Source organism: Bombina bombina, chromosome 3 (genome assembly GCF_027579735.1).
Source record: "Bombina bombina isolate aBomBom1 chromosome 3, aBomBom1.pri, whole genome shotgun sequence".
In the NCBI taxonomy this organism is placed as follows: Eukaryota; Metazoa; Chordata; class Amphibia; order Anura; family Bombinatoridae; genus Bombina; species Bombina bombina.
The window spans coordinates 368,033,955-368,061,300 of NC_069501.1; the positions used below are offsets into that span (position 1 = coordinate 368,033,955).

Sequence of the window (27,346 nt, forward strand, 5' to 3'; positions counted from 1 at the left end):
TTTTTCTGATCTCCATGCTAGGTCTCCTTTTAGGGGCCTGGGAGATGTTTGTTCCCTGTTAGGAACACTGGACGTGGTCTGTTCCTCCCGGGACGGGGTTTGGTTTGCGCCCGTTCTCCTTGTGATCATCCGCTTGTACGGAGGTGAGGTGGAGAATAGCCTTTGCTCGAGTGGTTTTACCCTCGAGGTATCCCTTGCTTTATTGTCATGAGGCTGTTTGTGAGTCTAGAAGCTCTAGCGCCATCGTACGACTTTTACCGCCTTGTCTCCTTAGAGAGTGGGACTTTGGCAAGAGGTGGTCTCCTCCTTAGGTCGGGACTTGCAAGTTTTTTTTGTTATCAGGGTTGATCTGGATATCGCATTAGTATCCCCTGTGGTCTGGGTTGTTATTCAGACAGGGTGTTAAGTTTGTGGGTTCTTTTTATCTAAACAGTTGGGGGCTCGGATCTGTTCTTCCTGGGGCTTCCGGTTGCTGGGTTTCATTCAGCATTTTCCCTTGTGGATCTTGTTGTGAGTTGTTACCGGACCTTTAGGCTCCAGGGTTGGTTTGAGGTTCCCCAGTTCCTGGAAACCTGGGCTATGTCCTTTCCTCAGATTGCTTAATCTGGTCTTGGTTGGCCAGGTTTTCAGAGTGTTGTTGCTCGTTGGGGCTGGGTTGCACCTTAGACGGCTTTCCCTTACTCAGCTTGTTGTAATATCTATTGAATATCTGCTCCGCAGGTGAATGGACTTGCAGTGCCACTGCTGCTACTATTGCACGTTGGTTGCGTGCTAGCAGGCTATTTTTTAGGGGAATCACTTTCGAGGGGGATTGACCTCTCCTTTAACCTGTGGCTTATAGAAAGTGCTGCCTGTTAGCCCTTTCCCCTTCTTGGGTGAGAGCTTAGTCTCCTTTTTATGGAGATGTCGTCCCTTCTTAAGGCTTCTCCTGGTTCAGGAGTTGGAACCTGTGCGTTTCCCTTGCTGAGAAGGATTTTCTCTATGGGTTACGTTCCATTTGGAGTCTTGCTGGCTCTGTGTCAAGACTAAGTTGGATTTTTTTGCTAGATCCTTCGGGGTCTACGGCCCTTTTGTCTGTTCTAAGGAGACGGGTTGCCCCCGTGCTCTGTTGGATTGGATGTGGCCATTCCTCCGCTCGTTTTTGAGCTGGTTTTGGGGTGCTTCTGTTCCCCTGTTTCAGATCTGCCGTTGCTGGGGCTAACACCCGGCTTGGAGTGGGCTCTGAGAGACGTCATCTTCTGAATCTAGGTGGGCTAGCTGGACAGCTAGCTGAGCATACTAATGCTCTGTACTCTGTACTGTAGCAGACCGAAGGTTGCTAGTTTGTTTCTCGGCGAGGTCTACTCAGCCTTTCCTCCTTTCGAGGTTGATAAAATGAGCAGTGCCTTGTTTCCCTTAAGGGGATTAGCCACACTTGCATAGTAGCTAGCTGGCTCCCTTCGCTTACAAGCAGAGGATTGCTCCACCTCGGGTTCGGAGTGTCACTTCTCTTCTTGGGGGACCTCGTGAAGGTTATGATTCCCCCTTTTTTGGAAGACCTGTGGGTAGGTCTAGCGACTTGGATTGCCTAGAGGGTGCCCTCTGTCTGGCAGTGGTCTTTTGCAATCTGTTCTTTAGCTGGCCGCTTTTGCTCTCAGTAAGTATTCCCTGTGTTATCCTGAGGATGGGAGCGTGTTCTTGACTCAAGGTTTTTCGTCTGGGTCTGTTACACGTTTTTTTGTAGCGGAATACTTCAGTGTTCCAAGTATGGAACTATGTGAGGACTCCGTCTTTTGTTGTCCTTGGTGCTTTTGCACGACGTTTGAGAGAAAGTTTTCTCTGTTTCTATGCCTGGTCCTATACCTCCGGTTTCCCTGGTCTAGGTGTAGTCTCCCCTTGTTTGTCGGGACAAATTTGGGCCTTTGTGAGCTGGGCCCGCTTGGGGGGCTCTTCCTTTTATGGATTTTGTGGCCTTTCGTTTTTTTTCCTTCGGTTCTCCTGGCCCTCTCCCTTTTGGAGTTTAGGCTGGTGTTCCCTTCTTTAGTGAGGGGTGAGTGAGGAGGGACAGACTGCTGGGTGATGGTGTCTCCTGGAGGCCTGTTGGCTCAGTTGAATCAGATTTTGCGGTCTCTCGCTTGGCTCTGGACTACCTGCCGGGTCAGTGTCCTCGGGGCTTTTCCTTTCAATTTTTTCTCGGCTTTGGACAAAGCTGGGGTTTTTTGTGGGCAGTGGTTTTCAGGCTTGGAGCCCTCAGAATGGGCCACTTGGGTATTGTTTTCCCAAAAGTAATTAATGCAGCTGTGGACTCTTTCCATTTAAGAAGAAAAACATAAATTATGCTTACCTGATAATTTTTCTTCTGATGGAAAGAGTCAATAGCTCCCCACCCGTAATTTTTATGTGGGGCGTCCTTATTTTATTCTTCTGGCACCTTTCACCCTGATATTTCTTCTACTGTTCCTTGTTCCTCGGCAGAATGACTGGGGGATGAGGGGAGTGGGAGGAGTATTTAAGCCTTTGGCTGGGGTGTCTTTGCCTCCTCCTGGTGGCCAGGTTCTTATTTCCCAAAATTAATTAATGCAGCTGTGGACTCTTTCCATCAGAAGAAAAGAAAATGATCAGGTAAGCATAATTTATGTTTTTTACATTGAGATGCTCAGGTGATATTTTCCTGTCAGCTTTTTACAGTTAAACTGCATCATGTCCCTTTAACATAAGAGTCACAATAAAATCAATGAGTCACACTAGACTAAAAATGCATGAAGTAGCCGATATCCCATTGCTATGATATATTAACTAATAATACCAATAGCTGAATAGACGTTTATAGATGTGAATTCTTGAAAAGCAAATTTAGGCAGTCTAAACAGGATGGTTATAAACTTATAATAAACATTATTTTTTACCAAAATGTTCTTAATTTTTAGGTCACCAAGAAAACAACAATTTATGTTCTGTCAATATTAACATTGGTCCTGGTGACTGTGAATGGTTTGTTGTCCCAGAATCATACTGGAGTGTAATGAATGACTTTTGTGAAAAGTAAGTTTCAAAACACGGATATCTAAAAATCTGTTGACTTGTTTTATTCTGTTTTATTAAATATTGAAACTCAAAATTAGTACATATATGTTGTTAAGTTCTCTTTTAAATTACCTAGCTGGACATTCTTGTCTTTCAGAAATAATATAAACTTCCTGCTGGGTTCCTGGTGGCCTAATCTTGAAGACTTGTATGAAGCAAATGTGCCAGTTTACAGGTTTATTCAAAGGCCGGGTGACTTAGTTTGGATAAATGCTGGTACAGTCCACTGGGTGCAAGCAATTGGTTGGTGCAATAACATTGCATGGAATGTTGGTCCTTTAACAGGTGTTTATCTTTGTATTTCTTTATATAAATATGTTTGTTTTGTATTACTAAGCACATATGAAAACATAGCCATAAATATTTGACTTGATTTTTTTTTATGCTAGTTAGTTGAAATTTAAATAAACATATGCTAAACACAAAGGACAATGCATTTAAATTTATGGCAATTAGTTCTTGATGTGTAAACTTATTGTAGAAGCTAGTTTAACAATGACTTACTTTTTCTTGGCTGATGGTTGTGATCAGGGTAAGTGGTATCCTTTAAGATTTAAAAGAATAGTTTAGATTATTTTGCAACAAACTTTTTTAACTTTTCCTTAGGATAATTCTATCTATCTGAACTATATTGTGTGCTCTTATTTATCCCCCCCTAGGATTGTATTCTTCATGTCACATACTCTCACAACATTAATCTAGAGGTTTAGAGTGTCAGACTTTAATAATTGATACCACTGTAATATGATATTAAACAGCATAAAGTGTATTCTATTTTTAATACATTAAAAGTACATTAAATATATGCAGCATTTAGAATTGCAGTGCAGAGAATAAAAATAACTAACTTTCTTTTACAAAGATATGACGAGTCCACGGATTTCATCCTTACTTGTGGGATATTAACCTCCTGCTAACAGGAAGTGGCAAAGAGCACCACAGCAGAGCTGTATATATAGCCCCTCCCCTTCCCTCTACCCCCAGTCATTCTCTTTGCCTGTGTTATACTAGGAAGACATGGTAAAGTGAGGTGTTAGTTTTAGTTTCTTCAATCAAGAAGTTTTATATTTTAAATGGTACCGGAGCGTACTATTTTCCTCAGGGGGATATGGAAGAAGATTTCTGCCCTGAGGTTTGATGATCTTAGCATTTGTAACTAAGATCCACGCTGGTTCCCACAAGACTTCTGAAGGTAACCATGAGACATCTTCAGTGTGGAGAACGGTTTCATGCTACAAGCAGCATTAAGGTATGTGCAGCCTTTTTTTCTGAGGAGACTTGGTGTATCAGAACTGGCTGGCATTATTTCCCTGTTTGGGAATGGGGTAAGCAGTAAAACCTATTTTAATAAGAGGGGTGTTACTGGAGTCCCTATTTTATATTTATCATTAGTTGATATTTGGGCATTATGTGACATGGGAGACGATATAAAAAACAGAATTTATATTTACCTGATAAATTCCTTTCTCCTACGGTGTGTCCCGTCCACGGCTTCATCCTTACTTATGGGATATTCTCTTCCCCTACAGGAAGTGGCAAAGAGAAACACCCAGCAGAGCTGTGCAGATAGCTCCCCTTAGGCTCCGCCCCCCCAGTCATTCGACCGACGGTTAGGAGAAAAAGGAGAACCATAGGGTGCAGTGGTGACTGTAGTTTGGAAAAATAAATTTAAACCTGACTAAATGCCAGGGTGGGCCGTGGACCGGACACACCGTAGGAGAAAGGAATTTATCAGGTAAATATAAATTCTGTTTTCTCCTACATTGGTGTGTCCGGTCCACGGCTTCATCCTTACTTATGGGAACCAATACCAAAGCTTTAGGACACGGATGAAGTGAGGGAACAAGTCAGGTAACCTAAACAGAAGGCACCACTGCTTGTAAAACCTTTCTCCCAAAAATAGCCTCCGAAGAAGCAAAAGTATCGAATTTGTAAAATTTGATGAATGTATGCAGTGAGGACCAAGTCGCTGCCTTACAAATCTGTTCAACAGAAGCCTCATTCTTGAAAGCCCATGTGGAAGCCACAGCCCTGGTGGAATGAGCTGTAATCCGTTCAGGAGTCTGCTGTCCAGCAGTCTCATAAGCCAATCTGATGATGCTCTTTAGCCAGAAGGAAAGAGAGGTAGCGGTTGCTTTTTGACCTCTCCTCTTACCAGAATAGACAACAAACAAGGATGATGTTTGTCTGAAATCTTTAGTTGCTTGTAAATAGAACTTTAAAGCATGAACCACATCCAAATTGTGTAACAGACGTTCCTTCTTAGAAACTGGATTAGGACACAGAGAAGGAACAATAATTTCCTGGTTAATATTCTTATTAGAAACAACTTTTGGAAGGAAACCAGGTTTAGTACGCAAAACAACCTTATCTGCATGGAACACCAGATAGGGTGAATTACACTGCAAAGCAGACAATTCAGACACTCTTCTAGCAGAAGAAATAGCAACCAAAAACAAAACTTTCCAAGATAGTAACTTAATATCTATGGAATGTAAGGGTTCAAACGGAACCCCCTGAAGAACTGAAAGAACTAAGTTTAGGCTCCATGGAGGGGCCACAGGTCTGTAGACAGGCTTGATTCTGACTAGAGCCTGTACAAACGCCTGAACGTTTGGCACAGCTGCCAAACGCCTATGTAACAAAACAGACAGAGCAGATATCTGTCCTTTTAAAGAACTAGCTGATAGACCTTTCTCCAATCCCTCTTGGAGAAAGGATAGTATCCTTGGAATCTTAATCTTGCTCCATGAGTAATCCTTGGATTCACACCAGCAAAGATATTTCCGCCATATCTTATGGTAACAGGCTTTCTAGCCTGGATCAGAGTATCTATGACTGAATCCGAAAAACCACGCTTCGCTAGAATCAAGCGTTCAATCTCCAAGCAGTCAGTTGCAGAGAAACTAGGTTTGGATGTTCGAATGGACCTTGAGTTAGAAGGTCCTGCCTCAAAGGTAGCTTCCATGGTGGAACCGATGACATATTCACCAGGTCTGCATACCAAGTCCTGCGTGGCCACGCAGGAGCTATCAGAATTACCGAAGCCTTCTCCTGTTTGATCCTGGCTACTAGCCGGGGGAGAAGAGGAAACGGTGGAAAGACATAAGCTAGATTGAATGACCAAGGCGCCACTAAGGCATCTACTAATGTCGCTTTGGGATCCCTGGACCTGCACCCGTAACGTGGAACTTTGGAGTTCTGACATGACGCCATCAGATCCAGATCTGGAATGCCCCACAGTTGAGTTAACTGGGCAAAAACCTCCGGGTGAAGTTCCCACTCCCCCGGATGGAAAGTCTGACGACTCAGATAATCCGCTTCCCAGTTGTCCACTCCTGGGATGTGAATTGCTGATAGATGGCAGGAGTGATCCTCCGCCCATTTGATGATCTTGGATACCTCCATCATCGCCAGGGAACTCTTTGTTCCCCCCTGATGATTGATGTACGCTACAGTCGTCATGTTGTCCGACTGAAATCTTATGAATTTGGCCTCCGCTAGTTGAGGCCACGCCAGGAGCGCATTGAATATCGCTCTTAGTTCTAAAATGTTTATCGGGAGAAGAGATTCCTCCCGAGACCATAGACCCTGAGTTTTCAGAGAGTCCCAGACCGCGCCCCAGCCTAAGAGACTGGCGTCGGTCGTGACAATGATCCACTCCGGTCTGTGGAAACTCATTCCCTGAGACAAGTGATCCTGAGACAACCACCAGAGGAGCGAGTCTCTGGTTTCCTGGTCCATTTGTATCTGGGGAGACAAATCTGCATAATCCCCATTCCACTGTTTGAGCATGCACAGTTGCAGTGGTCTGAGATGAATTCTGGCAAAAGGGACTACGTCCATTGCCGCAACCATTAGACCGATTACCTCCATGCACTGAGCCACGGAAGGCTGAGGAATGGCATGAAGAACTCGACAAGCATTTGAAAGTTTTAACTTCCTGACCTCCGTCAGAAAGATTTTCATCTCTACAGAGTCTATTATTGTTCCCAGGAAGGGAACCCTTGTGACCGGGGACAGAGAACTTTTTTCTACGTTCACCTTCCACCCGTGAGACCCTAGAAAGGCTAGAGCAATATCTGTATGAGCCTTTGCTTTGTGTAGGGACGACGCCTGAATTAGGATGTCGTCGAGGTAAGGTGCTATCGCAATGCCCCTTGGCCTTAGCACCGCAAGAAGGGACCCTAACACCTTTGTGAAAATTCTTGGAGCAGTGGCCAATCGAAGGAAAGAGCCACAAACTGATAATGTTTGTCCGGGAAGGCGAACCTTAGGAACTGATGGTGAACCTTGTGGATCGGAATATGCAGGTATGCATCCTTTAGGTCCACTGTAGTCATGTATTGACCCTTCTGGAACATTGGTAAAATAGTTCGAATAGTTTCCATTTTGAATGATGGAACTCTGAGGAACTTGTTTAGGATTTTCAAATCCAGAATTGGCCTGAACGTTCCCTCCTTTTTGGGAACCACAAACAGGTTTGAGTAAAAACCCAGTCCTTGTTCTGCTTTTGGAACTGGGTGTATCACTCCCATCTTTAAAAGGTCTTCTACGCAATGTAAGAATGCCCGTCTCTTTGTCTGGTCTAAAGACAAGCGAGACATGTGAAACCTTCCCTTTGGAGGAAGGTCCTTGAATTCTAGGAGATACCCCTGAGAGACGATCTCTAAAGCCCAGGGGTCTGGGACATCTCTTGCCCAAGCCTGAGCAAAGAGAGAGAGTCTGCCCCCTACCAGATCCGGTCCCGGATCGGGGGCTATCCTTTCATGCTGATTTGGTAGCAGCAGCAGGCTTTTTGGCCTGTTTTCCCTTGTTCCAGCCTTGCTTGGGCTGGGATGCATTACCCTCTTGTCTAGGGGCTGTAGAGCTAGGGGCCGGTCCGTTCCTGAAATTGCGAAAGGAACGAAAATTAGACTTATTTTTTGCTTTGAAAGGTCTATCCTGTGGGAGGGCATGGCCCTTCCCCCCAGTGATGTCTGAAATAATCTCTTTCAATTCTGGCCCGAATAGGGTCTTACCCTTGAAAGGAATATTAAGCAATTTTGTTTTGGACGACACATCCGCCGACCAAGATTTTAGCCAAAGCGCTCTGCGTGCCACTATTGCAAAACCTGAATTTTTCGCCGCTAATTTTGCCAATTGAAAAGCGGCATCTAAAATAAAGGAATTAGCCAACTTTAGTGCGTGAATTCTGTCCATGACCTCATCATAAGGAGTCTCCTTCTGGAGCGAATTTTCTAGTTCATCGAACCAAAAAGACGCCGCCGTGGTGACAGGAATAATGCACGAAATTGGTTGCAGAAGGAGACCTTGCTGAACAAAATTTTTCTTAAGTAACCCTTCTAGTTTTTTATCCATAGGATCTTTGAAAGCGCAACTGTCCTCTATCGGTATAGTTGTGCGCTTAGCTAATGTTGAAACTGCCCCCTCAACCTTAGGGACCGTCTGCCATGCGTCCCTTCTAGGGTCAACAATGGGGAACATTTTCTTAAATATAGGAGGGGGAACAAATGGTACACCTGGCTTCTCCCACTCCTTAGTCACTATATCCGCCACCCTCTTGGGTATCGGAAACACATCAGAGTGCACTGGAACCTCTAAAAATGTATCCATTTTGCACAATTTTTCTGGGATCACCAGAGGATCACAATCATCAAGTGTAGCTAGCACCTCCTTAAGTAGGGCACGGAGGTGTTCTAGTTTAAATTTAAATGCAATGGTATCAGTCTCTGCCTGCTGAGAAACTTTCCCTGTGTCAGAAATTTCTCCCTCAGACAGGCCCTCCCTCACCGCCAACTCAGATTGATGTGAGGGTACCACAGATGAATTATCCGCTGCGTCTGCTTGCTCATCCTCTGTATTTAAAACTGAGCAATCACGCTTTCTAGGGAAAACTGGCATTTTTGCTAAAAAGGCTGCTAGAGAGTTATTCATTACTGCTGCTAACTGCTGCATAGTAACAGCCATAGGCGCATCAGATGTACTAGGTATCAATTGCGCGGGCAAAGCTGGCGTTGACACAGAAGGAGAGGATGATGAACTATCCCCGCTACCTTCATTTAAAGTCTCATCTTGGGCAACATCTTTAAAAGTGACAGTACTGTCCTTTATCTGTTTGGACGCTATTGCACACTTTACACATACATTTAATGGGGGAACCACCTTGGCATCCATGTACACAGAACATAGGCTATCTGAAGGCACAGACATGTTAGACAGACTTAGGCAGAGTTTTAATGCAATAAAAATTATTTTATACAAAACCGTTACTGTCTCTTTAAATAATAAAAGTGAACACTTTATTATAGAAATGTCAGAAAACCATCAAAGAAATATCCGATCTTTATGAAATTTTCATCACAGTGTCTTAATGCTTAGAAAGTATTGCACACCAATTTTCAAACAATTTAACCCTTAAATGCCCAAACCGGAGCTATAACAGTAATTAACCGGTTAAAGACACTACAGACCCACACCACAGTCTCTACTGCGGCGTTTTACCTTCCTTAGGGGTTATTCAAGTAAGTAATAAGCCTCTCTGAAGTCCTTTTCCAATCTAGATACTCCACGTGAAGCTGCATGAACTGCCTAGGGAAAAGCAACTGCGCAACTGAGGCGCGAAAATGAGGCCTCCTCCCTCTGCATTCCAGAGTGAAGGGGCCTTTCTGACAAGATTAGGCGTCTAAACAACTGCCAGGCGAAATTAAAGTTCCCCAAAAAGTGTTTAATGTTTGAAAAAACACTTAAAATGTCACATAAACATAATAAAAGGTAATCGACTTAGCCCACAATAGTGTCAACCAGCATTGAGCCCTAGTTATAAGCCTTAATTCTGTTACTGAGTCTAAGAAAATGGCTTACCTATCCCAGAATGGATAACTGACAGTCTTCTAGCATTACTTGGTCTTGTTAGAAAAATGACTGATCATACCTGAAGCAGATAAGCCTGCAAACTGTTCCCCCCAACTGAAGTTCTCTGGTTTCAACAGTCCTGTGTGGGAACAGCAATGGATTTTAGTTACTGGTGCTAAAATCATACTCCTCTTTTAACAGAAATCTTCATCATTTTCTGTTGTAGAGTAAATAGTACAAACCGGCACTATTTTAAAATAACAAACTCTTGATAGAAGAAATAAAACTACAACTAACACCACATACTCTTTACCACCCCCGTGGAGATGCTACTTGTTCAGAGCGGCAAAGAGAATGACTGGGGGGGTGGAGCCTAAGGGGAGCTATATGCACAGCTCTGCTGGGTGTTTCTCTTTGCCACTTCCTGTAGGGGAAGAGAATATCCCATAAGTAAGGATGAAGCCGTGGACCGGACACACCAATGTAGGAGAAAACTATGTTTTATGTTTTTTATTTTTGGCACTTAAAACTTTTTGGTTTTATGCTTGAGGGTTGTATTGTGTGTGTATTTTAACTTTAGTGCAAAACTGCATTTCCATGCGGTGTTGTTTGGGCCTACTCCAACTTTTGACCTTACGGGGCGGAGCCTATTTTGGCGCAATTTCTTCAGGCTTAGCAGCAGCAAACAGTAATCCTGGGGGCAGGTAAGCGCCACAGCAGAGCTGGCAAGGTGCAGAGTGTATTTTTATATATCTTTTGACTACATGTTGATATAAGTACATCTAAAGCCTTATTTCTGCCCTTGCTTCTGGGTGCTGTCATTTTTGGATTAACCAACGATATTAAGTTAAATTTGAGAATAATTTAACGTTTTTGTGCATTTTGGAAAAATTGTTCACTTTTTCTTTTCTTAAAGGCACAGTACACGTTTTTTCTAATATTTATTTTATGCTATAAATAAGTGTTTAAATGACTTTTGTGGTATTACTAGTCTGTTCAACATGTCTGACATTAAGGTTTCTCATTGTTCTATGTGTTTAGAAGCTTTTGTGCAACCCCCTCTAACATTGTGTAACTTTTGTACTGAAAGGGCTTTACAATGTAAAAAGCATATTTTAAATAAAGTAAGTGTGCCTAAGGATGATTCTCAGTCTGAAGAGAATCAGGATATGCCATCCAATTCTCCCCAAGTGTCACAACCTTTTATACCCACACAAGTACTTCTAGTGCGTCTAATTCCTTTACTCTGCAGGAGATGGCTGCAGTTATGTCAACTACCCTTAGAGAGGTATTGTTTAAATTACCAGTGTTGCAGGATAAACGCAGTAGATCAAGTATTAATGTAAATACTGAATCCTCTGATGCTTCATTAGCTATTTCCGATGTTCCCTCACAGTGATCTGAGTTGGGGATCAGGGAATTACTGTCTGAGGGTGAAATTTCTGATTCAGGAATGTTTTGCCTCAGATTCGGATGCTATGTCATTTAAATTTAAGCTTGAACTCCTCCGTCTGTTGCTTAGGGAGGTTTTAGCGACTCTGGATGATTGTGATCCTATTGTGATTCCTCCAGAGAAATTGTGTAAAATGGATAAATATTTGGAAGTTCCTACTTACACTGATGTTTTTCCGGTTCATACGAGAATTTCGGAAATTATTAGTAAGGAATGGGATTGACCAGGTATACCGTTTTCTCCCTCTCCTAATTTTAAGAAAATGTTTCCTATATCAGATACCATTCGGGACTCATGGCAAACGGTCCCTAAGGTAGAGGGAGCTATATCTTCCCTAGCTAAGCGTACTACTATACCCATTGAGGATAGTTGTGCTTTCAAGGATCCTATGGATAAGAAATTAGAGGGTCTACTAAATAAATTATTTATTAATCAGGGATTTCTTTTACAACCTACGGTTTGCATTGTTCCAGTAACTACTGCAGCAGCTTTTTGGTTTAAGGCTCTAGAAGAGTCTCTTAAGGTTGAGACTCCATTAGATGACATTCTAGATAGAATTAAGGCTCTTAAGCTAGCTAATTCTTTTATTACTGATGCCGCTTTTCATATAGCTAAATTAGCGGCAAAAAATGCAGGATTTGCTATTTTAGCACGTAGAGCATTGTGGCTCAAATCTTGGTCTGCTGATGTGTCATCAAAACATAAGCTTTTAGCTATTCCCTTTAAAGGTAAGACACTTTTTGGGCCAGAATTGAAGGAGATCATTTCTGATATTACAGGAGGTAAGGGCCATGCCCTTCCTCAGGATAGGTCGGTTAAAATGAGGGGTAAACAGAATAATTTTCGTTCCTTTCGGAACTTTAAAGGAGGACCCCCCGCTTCTTCTTCTTCCACAAAGCAGGAAGGGAATTTTTCCCAATCTAAGTAAGTCTGGAGACCCAATCAGAACTGGAATAAAGGTAAACAATCCAAAAAATCCACTGCTGGTCCTAAGACAGCATGAAGGGGTGGCCCCCGATCCGGGACCGGATCTAGTAGGGGGCAGACTTTCTTTCTTTGCTCAGGCTTGGGCAAGAGATGTTCAGGATTCCTGGGCACTAGAAATAGTGACCCACGGTTATCAATTGGAATTCAAGGATTTTCTCCCAAGAGGGAGATTTCATCTTTCAAAATTATCTGCAAACCAGATAAAGAGAGAGGCATTCTTACGCTGTGTAAAAGACCTTTTTACTATGGGAGTAATCTTTCCTGTTCCAAAATTGGAACAGGGACAGGGGTTTTACTCAAACCTATTTGTGGTCCCCCAAAAAAGAGGGAATGTTCAGACCCATTTTGGACCTCAAGTGTCTAAACAAATTTCTAAGGTTTGCCTTCTTGGACAAACATTATCAGTTCATGGCTCTTCCTTTCGGGTTGGCCACAGCACCCAGAATCTTCACAAAGGTTATAGGATCTCTTTTGGCGGTTCTCAGTCCACAAGGGATAGTGGTGGCGCCTTATCTGGGCGATATTCTGATTCAGGCGTCAACATATCATCTGACAAAATCTCACACGGACACAGTGTTGTCTTTTCTGAGAACTCACGGCTGGAAGATGAACATAGAGAGGAGTTCACTTGTTCCACAGATGAGGGTTCCTTTCTCCTACATTGGTGTATCCGGCCCACGGCTTCATCCTTACCTGTGGGATATTCTCTTCCCCTACAGGAAGTGGCAAAGAGAACACACAGCAGAGCTGTCCATATAGCTCCCCTTAGGCTCCGCCCCCCCAGTCATTCTCTTTGCCGCTCTAACTAGTAGCACCTCCACGGGGGTGGTAAAGAGTATGTGGTGTTAGTTGTAGTTTTTTATTTCTTCTATCAAGAGTTTGTTATTTTAAAATAGTGCCGGCTTGTACTATTTACTCTACAGCAGAAAGTGATGAAGATTTCTGCTAAGAGGAATATGATTTTAGCACCAGTAACTAAAATCCATTGCTGTTCCCACGCAGGACTGTTGAAACCAGAGAACATCAGTTGGGGGGAACCGTTTGCAGGCTTATCTGCTTCAGGTAGGATCAGTCATTTTTCTAACAAGACCATGTAATGCTAGAAGACTGTCAGAAATTCCCTCTGGGATAGGTAAGCCATTTTTCTTAGACTCAGTATAAATGGATGGCTTATATTAAGGGCTCTATGTTGGTTGACACTAATTGTGGGCTTAATCGATTGCTTTTTAGCATATTTTTGGCTATAAATAAGGTGTTTTTTCAAACTTTAAAACACTTTTGGGGTTTAATTTGCGCCTGGCACTTGGTTAGACACCTATTCTAGTCAGAAAGGCCCCTCCACTCTGGAATGAAGAGGAAGGAAGCCTCATTTTCGCGCCTCAATTGCGCAGTATTTTTTGACTAGGCAGTTCATGCAGCTTCACGTGGGGAGTCCAGAGGCTCAGAAAAGGACTCCAGACAGGTTTATTTGCTACCAAATTTATCCCTAAGTAAGGTAAAGACCACAGTGGAAGCAGTGGCAGGGGACTGTACTGTGTTAACCGGTTAATAACTGTTATTAGCTCCGGTTTGGGCACTGAGGGGTTAATTTGTCTGAAAACTTGTGTGCAATCTTTTCAAAGCATTAAGACACTGTGGTGAAAAATTCATTAAAATCGGATGTGTATTTAATGGTTTTTTGATGTTTCAGTAATAAAGTGTGCACTTTTATTATTTAAAGAGACAGTAACGTTTTTGTAAAAAATAATTTTTATTGCATTGAAGTTCTGTTAAGGGTTGTCAAATATGTCTGATCCTTCAGATAGCCTATGTTCTGTATGTTCAAAGTCCAAGGTGGTTCCCCCATTAAATTTATGTGTGAAGTGTGCCATAGCATCCAAGCAGCTTAAGGACCATTCAATCACACTTAAAGATATAGCCCAAGATGATTCTTTAGTTGAAGGTAGTGAAGATAGCTCGCTATCCTCTCCTTCTGTGTCAACACCAGCTATGCCCGCGCCAGCGTTGCCCAGTACATCTAGTGCACCAATGATGATTACCATGCAACAGTTAGCGACAGTAATGGATAATTCTCTTTCAGCATTTTTATCTAAACTGCCAGCTTTTACTAGGAAGCGTGATTGCTCAGTTTTGAACACAGAAAATGAGCAAGCTGACGCAGAGGATAATTTATCTGTAGTGCCCTCACATCAATCTGACTTGGCGGTGAGGGAGGGCCTGTGTGAGGGAGAAATTTCTGACACAGGAAAAGTTTCTCAGCAGACAGAGCCTGATACCATAGCATTTAAATTTAAGCTAGAACACCTCCGCGCCCTACTTAAGGAGGTCCTAGCTACACTTGATGATTGTGAACCTTTAGTGGTTCCAGAAAAATTGTGTAAAATGGACAAATTCTTAGAGGTCCCAGTACACACTGATGCGTTTCCGATACCCAAGAGGGTGGCGGATATAGTGACTAGGGAATGGGAGAGACCAGGTGTACCTTTTGTTTCCCCCCCCCCCCCTATTTTTAAGAAAATGTTCCCCATTGTTGACCCCAGAAAGGACGCGTGGCAGACGGTCCCCAAGGTAGAGGGGGCAGTTTCAACTCTAGCTAAACGCACGACTATACCAATAGAAGATAGTTGCGCTTTCAAAGATCCAATGGATAAAAAATTAGAAGGTTTGCTTAAGAAAATTTTTATTCAAAAAGGTTTTCTTCTTCAACCAATTTCTTGCATTATTCCTGTAACCACGGCAGCGTCCTTTTGGTTTGAGGAATTAGAAAACTCGCTCCAGAAGGAGACTTCTTATGATGAAGTCATGGACAGAATTCACGCCCTGAAGTTGGCTAATGCCTTCATTACAGATGCCGCTTTTCAGTTAGCTAAATTAGCGGTGAAAAATTCAAGTTTTGCAATCATGCCGCGCAGAGCGCTTTGGCTAAAATCTTGGTCGGCGGATGTGTCGTCCAAAACAAAATTGCTTAACATTCCTTTCAAGGGTAAGACCCTATTCGGGCCAGAGTTGAAAGAAATTATTTTGGATATCACTGGGGGAAAAGGCCATGCCCTCCCACAAGATAGGCCTTTCAAAGCTAAAAACAAGTCTAATTTTCGTTCCTTTCGCAATTTCAGGAACGGACCAGCTGGTACCTCTTCAGCCACTAAGCAAGAGGGTAACGCATCCCAGCCCAAACCAGCATGGAAACCATTGCAAGGCTGGAACAAAGGTAAACAGGCCAAGAAGCCTGCTGCTGCTACCAAGACAGCATGAAAGATTAGCCCCCGATCCGGGACCGGATCTAGTAGGGGGCAGACTTTCTCTCTTTGCTCAGGCTTGGGCAAGAGATGTTCCGGACCCCTGGGCACTAGAAATTGTCTCTCAGGGGTACCTTCTAGAATTCAAGGACACTCCCCCAAAGGGAAGGTTCCACATGTCTCGCTTATCTTTAGACCAGATAAAGAGACAGGCATTCTTACATTGCGTAGAAGACCTTTTAAAAATGGGAGTGATACACCCAGTTCCGATACCAGAACAAGGGAGGGGTTTTTACTCAAACCTGTTTGTAGTTCCCAAAAAGGAAGGAACTTTCAGGCCAATTCTGGATTTAAAAACCTAAACAAGTTCCTCAGAGTTCCATCATTCAAAATGGAAACCATTCGGACAATTTTACCAATGATCCAGGAGGGTCAATATATGACTACCGTGGACTTAAAGGATGCGTACCTGCATATTCCTATCCACAAAGATCACCATCAGTTTCTAAGGTTCGCCTTTCTGGACAAGCATTACCAGTTTGTGGCACTTCCCTTCAGATTGGCCACTGCTCCCAGAATTTTCACAAAGGTGTTAGGGTCCCTTCTAGCGGTACTAAGGCCAAGGGGCATTGCAGTAGCACCTTATCTAGACGACATTTTAATACTAGGGTCGTCTTTTCACAAGACAAAGGCTCATACGGACATTGTTCTAGCCTTTCTAAGGTCTCACGGGTGGAAGGTGAACATAGAAAAGAGTTCTCTGTCCCCGTTCACAAGGGTTCCCTTCCTGGGAACAATAATAGACTCGGTAGAAATGAAAATTTTTCTGACGGAGGTCAGGAAGTTAAAACTTTTGAACACCTGTCGAGTTCTTCACTCCATTCCAGAACGTTCCATAGCTCAGTGCATGGAGGCAATAGGACTAATGGTTGCGGCAATGGACGTGGTTCCCTTTGCCCGAATTCATTTAAGACCATTGCAACTGTGCATGCTCAAACAGTGGAATGGGGATTATGCAGATTTGTCTCCCCAGATACAAATGGACCAGAAAACCAGAGACTCACTCCTCTGGTGGTTGGCTCAGGATCACCTGTCTCAGGGAATGAGTTTCCGCAGACCGGAGTGGATCATTGTCACGACCGACGCCAGCCTCTTAGGCTGGGGTGCGGTATGGGAGTCCCTGAAAGCTCAGGGTCTATGGTCTCGGGAAGAATCTCTTCTCCCGATAAACATTTTGGAATTGAGAGCGATATTCAATGCGCTCCAGGCGTGGCCTCAACTAGCGGAGGCCAAATTCATCAGATTTCAGTCGGACAACATGACGACTGTAGCGTACATCAATCATCAGGGAGGAACAAAGAGTTCCCTGGCGATGAGAGAGGTATCCAAGATCATCAAATGGGCGGAGGATCACTCCTGCCATCTATCAGCAATTCACATCCCAGGAGTGGACAACTGGGAAGCGGATTATCTGAGTCGTCAGACTTTCCATCCGGGGGAGTGGGAACTTCACCCGGAGGTTTTTGCCCAGTTAACTCAACTATGGGGCATTCCAGATCTGGATCTGATGGCGTCACGTCAGAACTCCAAAGTTCCACGTTACGGGTCCAGGTCCAGGGATCCCAAAGCGACATTAGTAGATGCCTTAGTGGCGCCTTGGTCGTTCAATCTAGCTTATGTCTTTCCACCGTTTCCTCTTCTCCCCCGGCTAGTAGCCAGGATCAAACAGGAGAAGGCTTTGGTAATTCTGATAGCTCCTGCGTGGCCACGCAGGACTTGGTATGCAGACCTGGTGAATATGTCATCGGTTCCACCATGGAAGCTACCTTTGAGGCAGGACCTTCTAACTCAAGGTCCATTCGAACATCCAAACCTAGTTTCTCTGCAACTGACTGCTTGGAGATTGAACGCTTGATTCTAGCGAAGCCTGGGTTTTCGGAATCAGTTATAGATACTCTGATCCAGGCTAGAAAGCCTGTCACCAGGAAGATTTACCATAAGATATGGCGGAAATATCTTTGCTGGTGTGAATCCAAGGATTACTCATGGAGTAAGATTAGGATTCCAAGAATACTATCCTTTCTCCAAGAGGGATTGGAGAAAGGTCTATCAGCTAGTTCTTTAAAAGGGCAGATATCTGCCCTGTCTGTTTTGCTACACAAGCGTTTGGCAGCCGTGCCAGATGTTCAGGCGTTCGTACAGGCTTTAGTCAGAATCAAGCCTGTCTACAGACCTGTGGCCCCTCCATGGAGCCTAAATTTAGTTCTTTCAGTTCTTCAGGGGGTTCCGTTTGAACCTCTACATTCCATAGATATTAAGTTACTATCTTGGAAAGTTTTGTTTTTGGTTGCTATTTCTTCTGGTAGAAGAGTGTCTGAATTGTCTGCTTTGCAGTGTAATTCACCTTATCTGGTGTTCCATGCAGATAAGGTTGTTTTGCGTACCAAACCTGGTTTCCTTCCTAAAGTTGTTTCTAATAAGAATATTAACCAGGAAATTATTGTTCCTTCTCTGTGTCCTAATCCAGCTTCTAAGAAGGAACGACTGTTACACAATCTTGATGTGGTTCGTGCTTTAAAGTTCTATTTACAAGCAACTAAAGATTTCAGACAAACATCATCCTTGTTTGTTGTGTATTCTGGTAAGAGGAGAGGTCAGAAAGCGACTGCTACCTCTCTTTCCTTCTGGCTAAAGAGCATCATCAGATTGGCTTATGAGACTGCTGGACAGCAGCCTCCTGAACGAATTACAGCTCATTCCACCAGAGCTGTGGCTTCCACATGGGCTTTCAAGAATGAGGCTTCTGTTGAACAGATTTGTAAGGCAGCGACTTGGTCTTCACTGCATACATTCACCAAATTTTACAAATTCGATACTTTTGCTTCTTCGGAGGCTATTTTTGGGAGAAAGGTTTTACAAGCAGTGGTGCCTTCCGTTTAGGTTACCTGACTTGTTCCCTCCCTTCATCCGTGTCCTAAAGCTTTGGTATTGGTTCCCACAAGTAAGGATGAAGCCGTGGACCGGATACACCAATGTAGGAGAAAACAGAATTTATATTTACCTGATAAATTCCTTTCTCCTACGGTGTATCCGGTCCACGGCCCACCCTTGCATTTAGTCAGGTTTAAATTTATTTTTTCCAAACTACAGTCACCACTGCACCCTATGGTTCTCCTTTTTCTCCTAACCGTCGGTCGAATGACTGGGGGGGCGGAGCCTAAGGGGAGCTATATGGACAGCTCTGCTGTGTGTTCTCTTTGCCACTTCCTGTAGGGGAAGAGAATATCCCACAAGTAAGGATGAAGCCGTGGACCGGATACACCGTAGGAGAAAGGAATTTATCAGGTAAATATAAATTCTTGTTACCAATTGGCCTATATTTCCCCCCTACTCTTTTTTTATCATTGGTTCACCCTATTTCTATGCTCTCTGTATAGTTCTTTATTATTTCATATTCTTGATGTTGTTAGGGCTTTGACATTTTATCTGCAGGGACATATCGCTTTCTCGTTTAGGAGACATATCGCTTTCTCGTTTGAGACATATCGCTTTCTCGTTTGAGACATATCACTTTCTCGTTTGAGACATATCGCTTTCTCGTTTAAGAGATATATCTCTTTGGAACTGCAATGTGACCCAGAAGATGTTTTCAATGTAGTTATTACTTTGACTATAAAGTTGCATAACTTATTCACTTGTCAGAATAACCTTTTTTGGTTTCTTTTCAGGATCCAGTGGTGCTAAAATTAGTATAATTATTCCTACTTTAGGTGGTCATTAAAGGGACACTGAACCCAAATTTTTTCTTTCGTGATTCAGATAGAGCATTCAATTTTAAGCGACTTTTTAATTTACTCCTATTATCAAATTTTCTTAATTCTCTTGGTATGTTTATTTGAAAAGCAAGAATGTAAGTTTAGATGCCGGCCCATTTTTGGTGAACAACCTGGGTTGTCCTTGCTGATTGGACAGCACCAATAAACAAGTGCTGTCCATTGTTCTGAACCAAAATTTGCTGGTTCCTTAGCTTAGATGCCTTCTTTTTCAAATAAAGATAGCAAGAGAACGAAAAAGAATTGATAATAGGAGTGAATTAGAAAGTTGCTTATAATTGCATGGTCTATCTGAATCACAAAAGAAAAAAATTGGGTTCACTATCTCTTTAAGCTCTGTATTAAGAATTATAAAGACTTCATATTTTATACAGTAGAATTTGTAACTTTTTTGAAGACACTAATAGTTTGTTCCTCATGATAGTCGAAAAGACAGAAATTAATATATATGTAATTTTAGAGAGACCTTACCAAGCATAGAGCAAGACAGTTACTCAATTACTTTAAAGGACAATCTACAATAACTGTTCTAAAATGTTATATATAAAAGGGTAATTGCAACTTCCTGGGAAACAGAAATGAAAATCATTATTTTGTACATCTACATACTTCAGTGAAGCATGTCATTTTCGATACCCCAGCAATACAATCTTGGAGGAATATTTTGTGCTGTATTTTAATTATTTTGGTGTATTATCTGTTGCGATTTACTTCCTTCATGCAAACTCCTTTTCTCTTTGGTGAATTAGTTTCTTCTGTGAGTGAATACAAGAGTGATTTCTTACGTTAGACGCAGTCCCTATTTCTTTGAGTGTGTCCCTGTTGGTTTTAGTGCAGTCATTTTATATGCACACTTTGAGGCACTAGCTACTACTCTGCACGTGCTAAAGTTCACAGTGTATGAGATTGTGATTGGCTGATGGCTGTCACATGATATAGGGGGCCAGCAAAAAAAGAATATTTTGAAATTAGTCAAACTTCTACTGCTCATTTAAAATTCTGAGTGTTATTGAATTGTCTTTATTATGCATTTGTTAGTTTTGTAGTGACACTATATTTAAAGGGACACTTGACACCTGATAAAAATCCTTAAAACTAATTTATTATTATGAATTGTGTTGAAAAAAGTGTTTTGAAGAAGAATGCTAAATAGGTGCTTTTTTCGCCAATGCATGGTGCCATATTTTAACGTACGTTACACTGAGGTACAGCAGTCACATGCTCAATGCACATTACACACACACACAAGGCATATTTCCCTATAATTTATGTATAGAGGAATAATAGCTGCTGGACTCGTTCACTATTTGCAGAGCTGGTGCTGCAGTTTATGCAGAAAATCTGTTACTGAAATTCGATATTTTTTTAACATTCTTTTGTATGTAAAAAAGCTTAGTGTTTAAACTTTACCACTACATAAGGTTCCTTAACTGTGTGAATGCACGGATCCAGGCAGGGTTATACATCAATAAGCTACAGTCCAGAGAGGAAGGGGGGCTCCAGTCCATAGAAGGCAGGGTTATACATCAATAAGCTCCAGTCCAGAGAGGAAGGGGGGCTCCAGTCCATAGAAGGCAGGGTTATACATCAATAAGCTCCATTCCAGAGAGGAAGGGGGGCTCCAGTCCATAGAAGAAAACACTGAATTAATCATGCTGCATATACTTTTACCTGATTTTTTCAATACAATATTTGGTTTTATTTTCATACATCTACATTACTGTATATATGTAATGTAGATGTATGAAAATAAAACCAAATATTGTATTGAATAAATCAGTTATAAGTATATGCAGCATGATTAATTCAGTTTTTTTCTTCCATGGACTGGAGCCCCTCTCCCTCTCTGGACCGGGAGCTAATTGATTTATATCCGTGCATTCACACAGCTAAGGAACCTGTGGTAAAGTTTAAACACTGAACTTTTTTACATACAAAAGGATGTTAATAAAATATTGATTTTTGTAACAGATTTTCTGCATAAACTGCAGCACCAGCTTTGCAAAATAGTGAGCGAGTCCAGCAGCTACTATTATTCCTCTATACATACATTAGAGGGAAATATGCCGTGTGTGTGTGTGTCATGTGACTCCTGTGCTGTTACAATATGGCGGCATACATAGAAGTTAGTTTTAATGATTTTTAGTAGTCGGGTGTTTAATGTCCCTTTAATGATCTTGTTAAGACCGTCCCGGCTCCAGTATTTTCTAAATAAAATGTAAATCAATTTAAAAAATATGAGAACTGCTTCAAGTGAGTTTTAAATGCTTGTTTCATATTATCTTACAGCCGAGTGGCATTATGAAGCAGCTGGGTGGGGGCAGTGTAGTATTTTCTGATATTATATAATTTTCTGCTATCCAAAGAACAAATTAATTGCTTAATTTAACATAAATGTATTTAATGATAATTTGTGAAATTGAACATTTTTAATACACACACACATATATATATATATATACTGTATATGTGTGTGTATAATATATATAGTTGGGCTGCACGATTAATCGGCGCGTTTATAAATCGTGGGAGTATGCGATTTATAAACCAAGCCCACTATGACGTCACCTATGACGTACAGGAAGGCTTCGCTGCCAGGGAGCTCTGCAAACCTCGCTTTCTTATTTCAAACAGCGGGTAGGCCAGTAGACTGGAATGAAATGTTTCCGGCTAGTTTGCAAAGGACTGTGTGGCAAAACGCACATCGAATGAGTGCTATGGCAGAGCATATTTGTTTCCAGTCTACTGGCCTAAGCTTTGTTGCCTATAGAATCCCTTTTACTAAACAGAGGTCACCAGTCTACCTCGTGGACACAGTACAGCTGACTGGGAACGTCAGCCTGAGGTGACAAGACACAACCTTAACCAAGCGATCCTGAGGTTCCTACCTGTTTGCAAGTAGTTGAAATCCGACTGATAACCTGCTGTTTGACAAAAGCAAACAAGGCTTTACGGAGCTCCCTGGCACCAGCTTGTAGGAGATCACCTGATATCGCTGACCAGAAATGGCAGTCTAAGGCTATAAGACACAGTCACACTAGTGGATCCGGAGGTATTGATCGGAATGTCAGGAGTTAAAATCCGACAGACAACCCGCTGTTTGAAATAAGTAAGCGAGGTTTGCGGACCTCCCTGGCAGCATCCTGCATCTAATTGATCTCAGCTTTAGGGACATCAGGCATACGGCTGCTGGTTAATTTCAAGTCAAACTACCAGGAGTATTTAATTGCATCACTTTTTTTTTGGAGTGGAACATTCCTCATTATTAAATTAGGCAGGCTCTTTGGTCTTAAATATATGTTTAACAATTTTTTGTTTGTTTTTTTGCAATTGCGATATTTCATGCCCAAAATCACAATATAAATTTTTTCCCCATCGCCCAGCCCTAATATATATATATATATATATATATATATATATATATATACATACATACATACATACAGTATATATTTAAAAACTGTATTTCTAGTGAAAGGATAATAGGGTTGTGTTTGTTTGTAGAAGCATCAATCATTATCTATATTCTGTTAAAGAATAGAAAACATTAGAGATTTATAACTTTTAAAAAAAAATCTTTTTCAGCTTTCCAATACAAACTGGCTGTAGAACGGTACGAGTGGAACAAGTTACAATGTGTAAAATCAATAGTACCAATGGTTCATCTCTCTTGGAATATGGCAAGGAATATCAAGGTCTCCGATCCAAAGCTTTTTGAAATGATTAAGTAAGTTTAAAGTACACTGTAGACTGAATTGTGTTTTGATGCCCATTTTGAATGAAATGCACAGTTTCTTTCACATTCCAGCCTAATAATTCAAGTGCTTATTGATGGTATATTTTCTTACAAACAAGGAGTACTATCACTCAGTAATTTCTTATCCCCTTCTTTGCACTTTTTCATTTCGTGGAAGGTTCATGAGCTCCTACACCTTAAAGAGACTTGAGTCAAAATTAAACTTTCATGATTTGGATAGAGCATGCAATTTTAAACAACTTTCCAATTTACTTCCATTAACAAAAAGTGCACAGTCTCTTTAAATTTACACTGTTTGAGTCACCAGCTCCTACTGAGCATGTGCTAGAATTCACAGAATATATGTTATACATTTGTGATTGACTGATGACTGTCACATGATACAGGAAGGAGTGAAAATAGACATAACTGAAATTTGTCAGAAAAAAAAATCTACAGGTGTTACTCACATGAAGTTCAGAATAAGTGCTATTGCATTGTCTTTTTTATCATGCTTTTGTTGATTATGCAAATCTACTGTATTTACTGGTCCTTTAACTCCTTGGGAGCCCATGACAACCTGTTGTTGTTTTGTATATCAGCTGCTGTGTGTGGATATTAATATAGATAGATATATAATAGAGAAAAACAAGACTTTTTGTGCAAAAGAGCCCCTATTCCCTAAAGACAGAATGCAAAACACACACTTGCATGAAAGAGGGGATTACCTTTTTTTCAAAGGAGGGTTCTCATGCCCTTTAGGTAGCCAGTAAATATCATATAAATTGCAATCATTTGTTTACTTGATGCCTTTTCTGGAGCTCTGGGCTTTAAAATTGACCCTAGTAGCTCATAGAAAGAAACAGGCAAAAGGATACTCCCCACATTTCAGTTATTTGTACCCATTAAAACACATAATATATTTAAAGTACTATAATTTACAAGGAGATTTATAGCTATAACATTCAAAAGTGTGTTGATTCACTGATCAAAGATGTTATTTCCTTTATATTTCAACCAATATGTTTTCTTATTTAACAGATACTGTTTACTGCGGACACTGAAACAGTGCCAGGCATTAAGAGAAGCTCTTGTTGCTACGGGGAAAGAGATTTTGTGGCATGGTCGAACAAAAGATGAGCCTGCACATTACTGTTGTGTTTGTGAGGTTAGTATTTTTTCTTTTCAAAAAGTTAAGTAAATACATATCATTTCAGCTAGATTAATCTGTACCTCTATAAAATCATCTTGTAAAGAGTTATGATACTGAAACCATGAATACATATATATTGAAATCATGATGCTCTTTTTCTTCAAGGTGGAAGTTTTTGATCTGCTTTTTGTTACAAATGAAAGCAACTCTCGGAAGACCTACATAGTACATTGCCATGACTGCTCACGAAAGACATGTTCAAACCTGGAAAATTTTGTGGTGCTAGAACAGTACAGAATTGAGGATCTAATGCAAATATATGACTTGTTTACATTAGTAAGTCAAAGTTCCTTTTACTAAGATGTCTGTTGAGCTTTTTTATGTAATAGCTACATTCTTCATAGTTTTATATATTGTTAAATCGTAAATGCATATTTCAAAATCTTTGCTTTGTTCCTTGTACACTAAATAATATTTGATATTTACAATCCATATTATAAAAAAAAAATAATAATTAAAAGAACCCTAATAGATGATTATGGATACTAATTTAACATGTACGTACTTTGAAATATTTGTAATGTAGTTTTATGTAGATGCTCTTTAAATGTAGCCTTTAGTGTCATGTTTTTAGTTCTAAGCAATTGTAAAGTGTTGCTTATCTTTTTATAACTTAAAGGGATATTAAACCCAATTTTTTTCTTTCACGATTCAGATAGAGCATGCAATTTTAAGCAACTTTCTAATTTACTCTCTTGCTATCTTTATTTGAAAAGCAAAAATGTAAGCATAGGAGCCGGCCCATTTTTGGTTCAGCACCTGGGTTGTAGCCACCTATAAACAAGCGCTATCCAGGGTCTGAACCAAAAATGGGCCGGCTCCTTAGCTTAGATTACTGGTTTTCAAATAAAGATAGCACAAGAATTGAGGAAAAATTAAAAAATAGAAAGATGCTTAAAATTACATGTTCTATCTGAATCATGAAAAAAAAAAATATTTGGGTTTAATATCCCTTTAACCCCTTAACAACCGAGTATCACTTAAAACTAGTCATCTGACCTGAAACCATGTATCTCCTGAATTAAATGTTTCTTCTTTGTTCCCTTTTTCATTTAAGGCTCCTCCAATGCCTTCACCATCATCTTGACGTTTTCCGTAAACTGTAAAGAACAGCGTTTCTGACATTCAGGAAGTAACACAGCTCAGCACCACTTTTTTCATTTTTTTTCCATTTTTTTTTTCTGCCTGCCCTTAAAGTAACTTTTTTGTTAAATAGCTGTTCCACAAAGCTGTTGGCTGAAAGCTGCGTCTATGCAACCTTCCAAGTGCGGAGTGTCAACCACCTGGATAGGAAAAATACTCCTAACCCAGAACTTATCTATAAATAATACTGGTCCAGCTGTTCATAAAAAATATAATCCATGTTTTGTATATATTTGACAAAACTGGCAGCATTATACAGACTACTGACTTGAAAATCACATATTTTCTCCACGTTTGGGCTGAAAATGTTTCTTTCATTTCCATATATCATCCCTTTTCCAGTTTCCTTTGGATTGAGTATTAATTTAGATGGTTGTCTTTGTAAGATAGAAATGTTTGGGCAGTTTTTTTAATGTGAAAAGTAAGAATTTTTGTTTTTTCTTTTTCACCCTTTTTTTTCTTTGAAACTTTTCTGTTTTGTTTTGAAAACCATGATGGTTACAATTTCAGTTTCTTAAAAAAAAGAAAAGAAAAAAAAAAGATATAAAAATAAACTTAACAGCCAAGTCACAAAGATAAATGGGTTGCACATAGACTAAGGAATAAACTTCAGATTTGTGATTTTTGTTTCTAATCTTGATGTAAATTTACACTATTTATAAATACATATTTATTGCTTGAAGATATTTGTGAATGGAATGCTGTTATTTTTTCCAGATTACCTGCCATTGAAATTTTAGGAGTTCTGTCATTTGAAACACTACTCCTGTTACATTTTCTATGTGTAAATAAAACTGCTTAGCATTGTACAGAAACTTTTATTAAAATTGTTTAATGTTTAAAGCGTTTTTCTGTTTGCATTTTACCAGAATCAATGTACAGTGCTTAGTCTTTTATTCATGTTCAAATTTAACTTACAAATATATTTATATATACACTTGTGTGTATATATGTATATAGATATCAAATATTGTGTGGGGAAAATAAATCTACATTTTTATATAAGGTCTATATCACTAGTAGATATGAGGTGTCTACTGTAAGTATTGCTTACAAATTTTTTAAAAATATATAATATGTGATCATGATCTGCAGTGTCCTTCAAATTTGTTTTTTATGTTAAATGGTAAATGATGCAATAAAACAAAAATAATTTGTTAAGCTCTATTTCAAATAAGTGCAATGGTTGTCCATGAAATTTAAGCGTAGTTTGATCATTATGAATGGTTTAGATCAAACTGAAAATGTATTGGTTATCTGTAAGTATATCAAAACATTCCAAAATACTTTTGAAAACGGGGCAGGTGGCTTATCGGAAAGGACTTTACAAGCTATTCCCTATATTTTATAAAGTTCATGCCAAAGAAGAGATTGTGTTCAATTGCAATGTTAAGATAAACATGAAACTGTTTATTTTTGTCATTATTTAATTGCTTTGACAATTAAAGCTAATAACAAGTCATAATCATTTAATTCAGAACAATGTTTCTTCTCTCCAGTTAAAATAAGCTAATTTGATTTTATTGCACAATTTGTTCAAATGTGGAAGTTAAAGGAAATTGTTTTCATGTGTGGTTCTTATTCTGTAAAGTTTTTGTTCTTTGCATTTATTTTGGTTGCAGAACAGAAATATACGTAATTTACGTTTTTAAATTTCTGCAAATCAATAGCTCTTGGTATAATCTATGTAGCTTATTAAAGGGATGTTAAACATTCTGTTTCATTGTAGTAACAAAAAAAAGCACTAAGCAGTGGCTTATACTTAATAGAAATCATTGCAACATGTATTAGTCATCATTTTAAAAAGGATTTTACCTTTTTTTA

At 40.4% G+C, this 27,346-nt stretch overlaps 1 protein-coding gene across 1 annotated transcript in view; it reads left to right on the forward strand.

Moving 5' to 3' along the window:
• The window catches only part of KDM6A (lysine demethylase 6A), a 926,232-nt gene extending 899,245 nt beyond the window's left edge, over nt 1-26,987 (forward strand). Inside the window, exons 23-28 of the mRNA XM_053705281.1 lie at nt 2,907-3,021; nt 3,161-3,348; nt 23,016-23,157; nt 24,208-24,334; nt 24,485-24,655; nt 25,437-26,987. Coding sequence (XP_053561256.1) covers nt 2,907-3,021; nt 3,161-3,348; nt 23,016-23,157; nt 24,208-24,334; nt 24,485-24,655; nt 25,437-25,466 — 773 coding nt within the window. The 3' untranslated portion in view covers nt 25,467-26,987. The remainder of the gene's footprint in view (nt 1-2,906; nt 3,022-3,160; nt 3,349-23,015; nt 23,158-24,207; nt 24,335-24,484; nt 24,656-25,436) is intronic.
• Nucleotides 26,988-27,346: the final 359 nt, after the last annotated feature.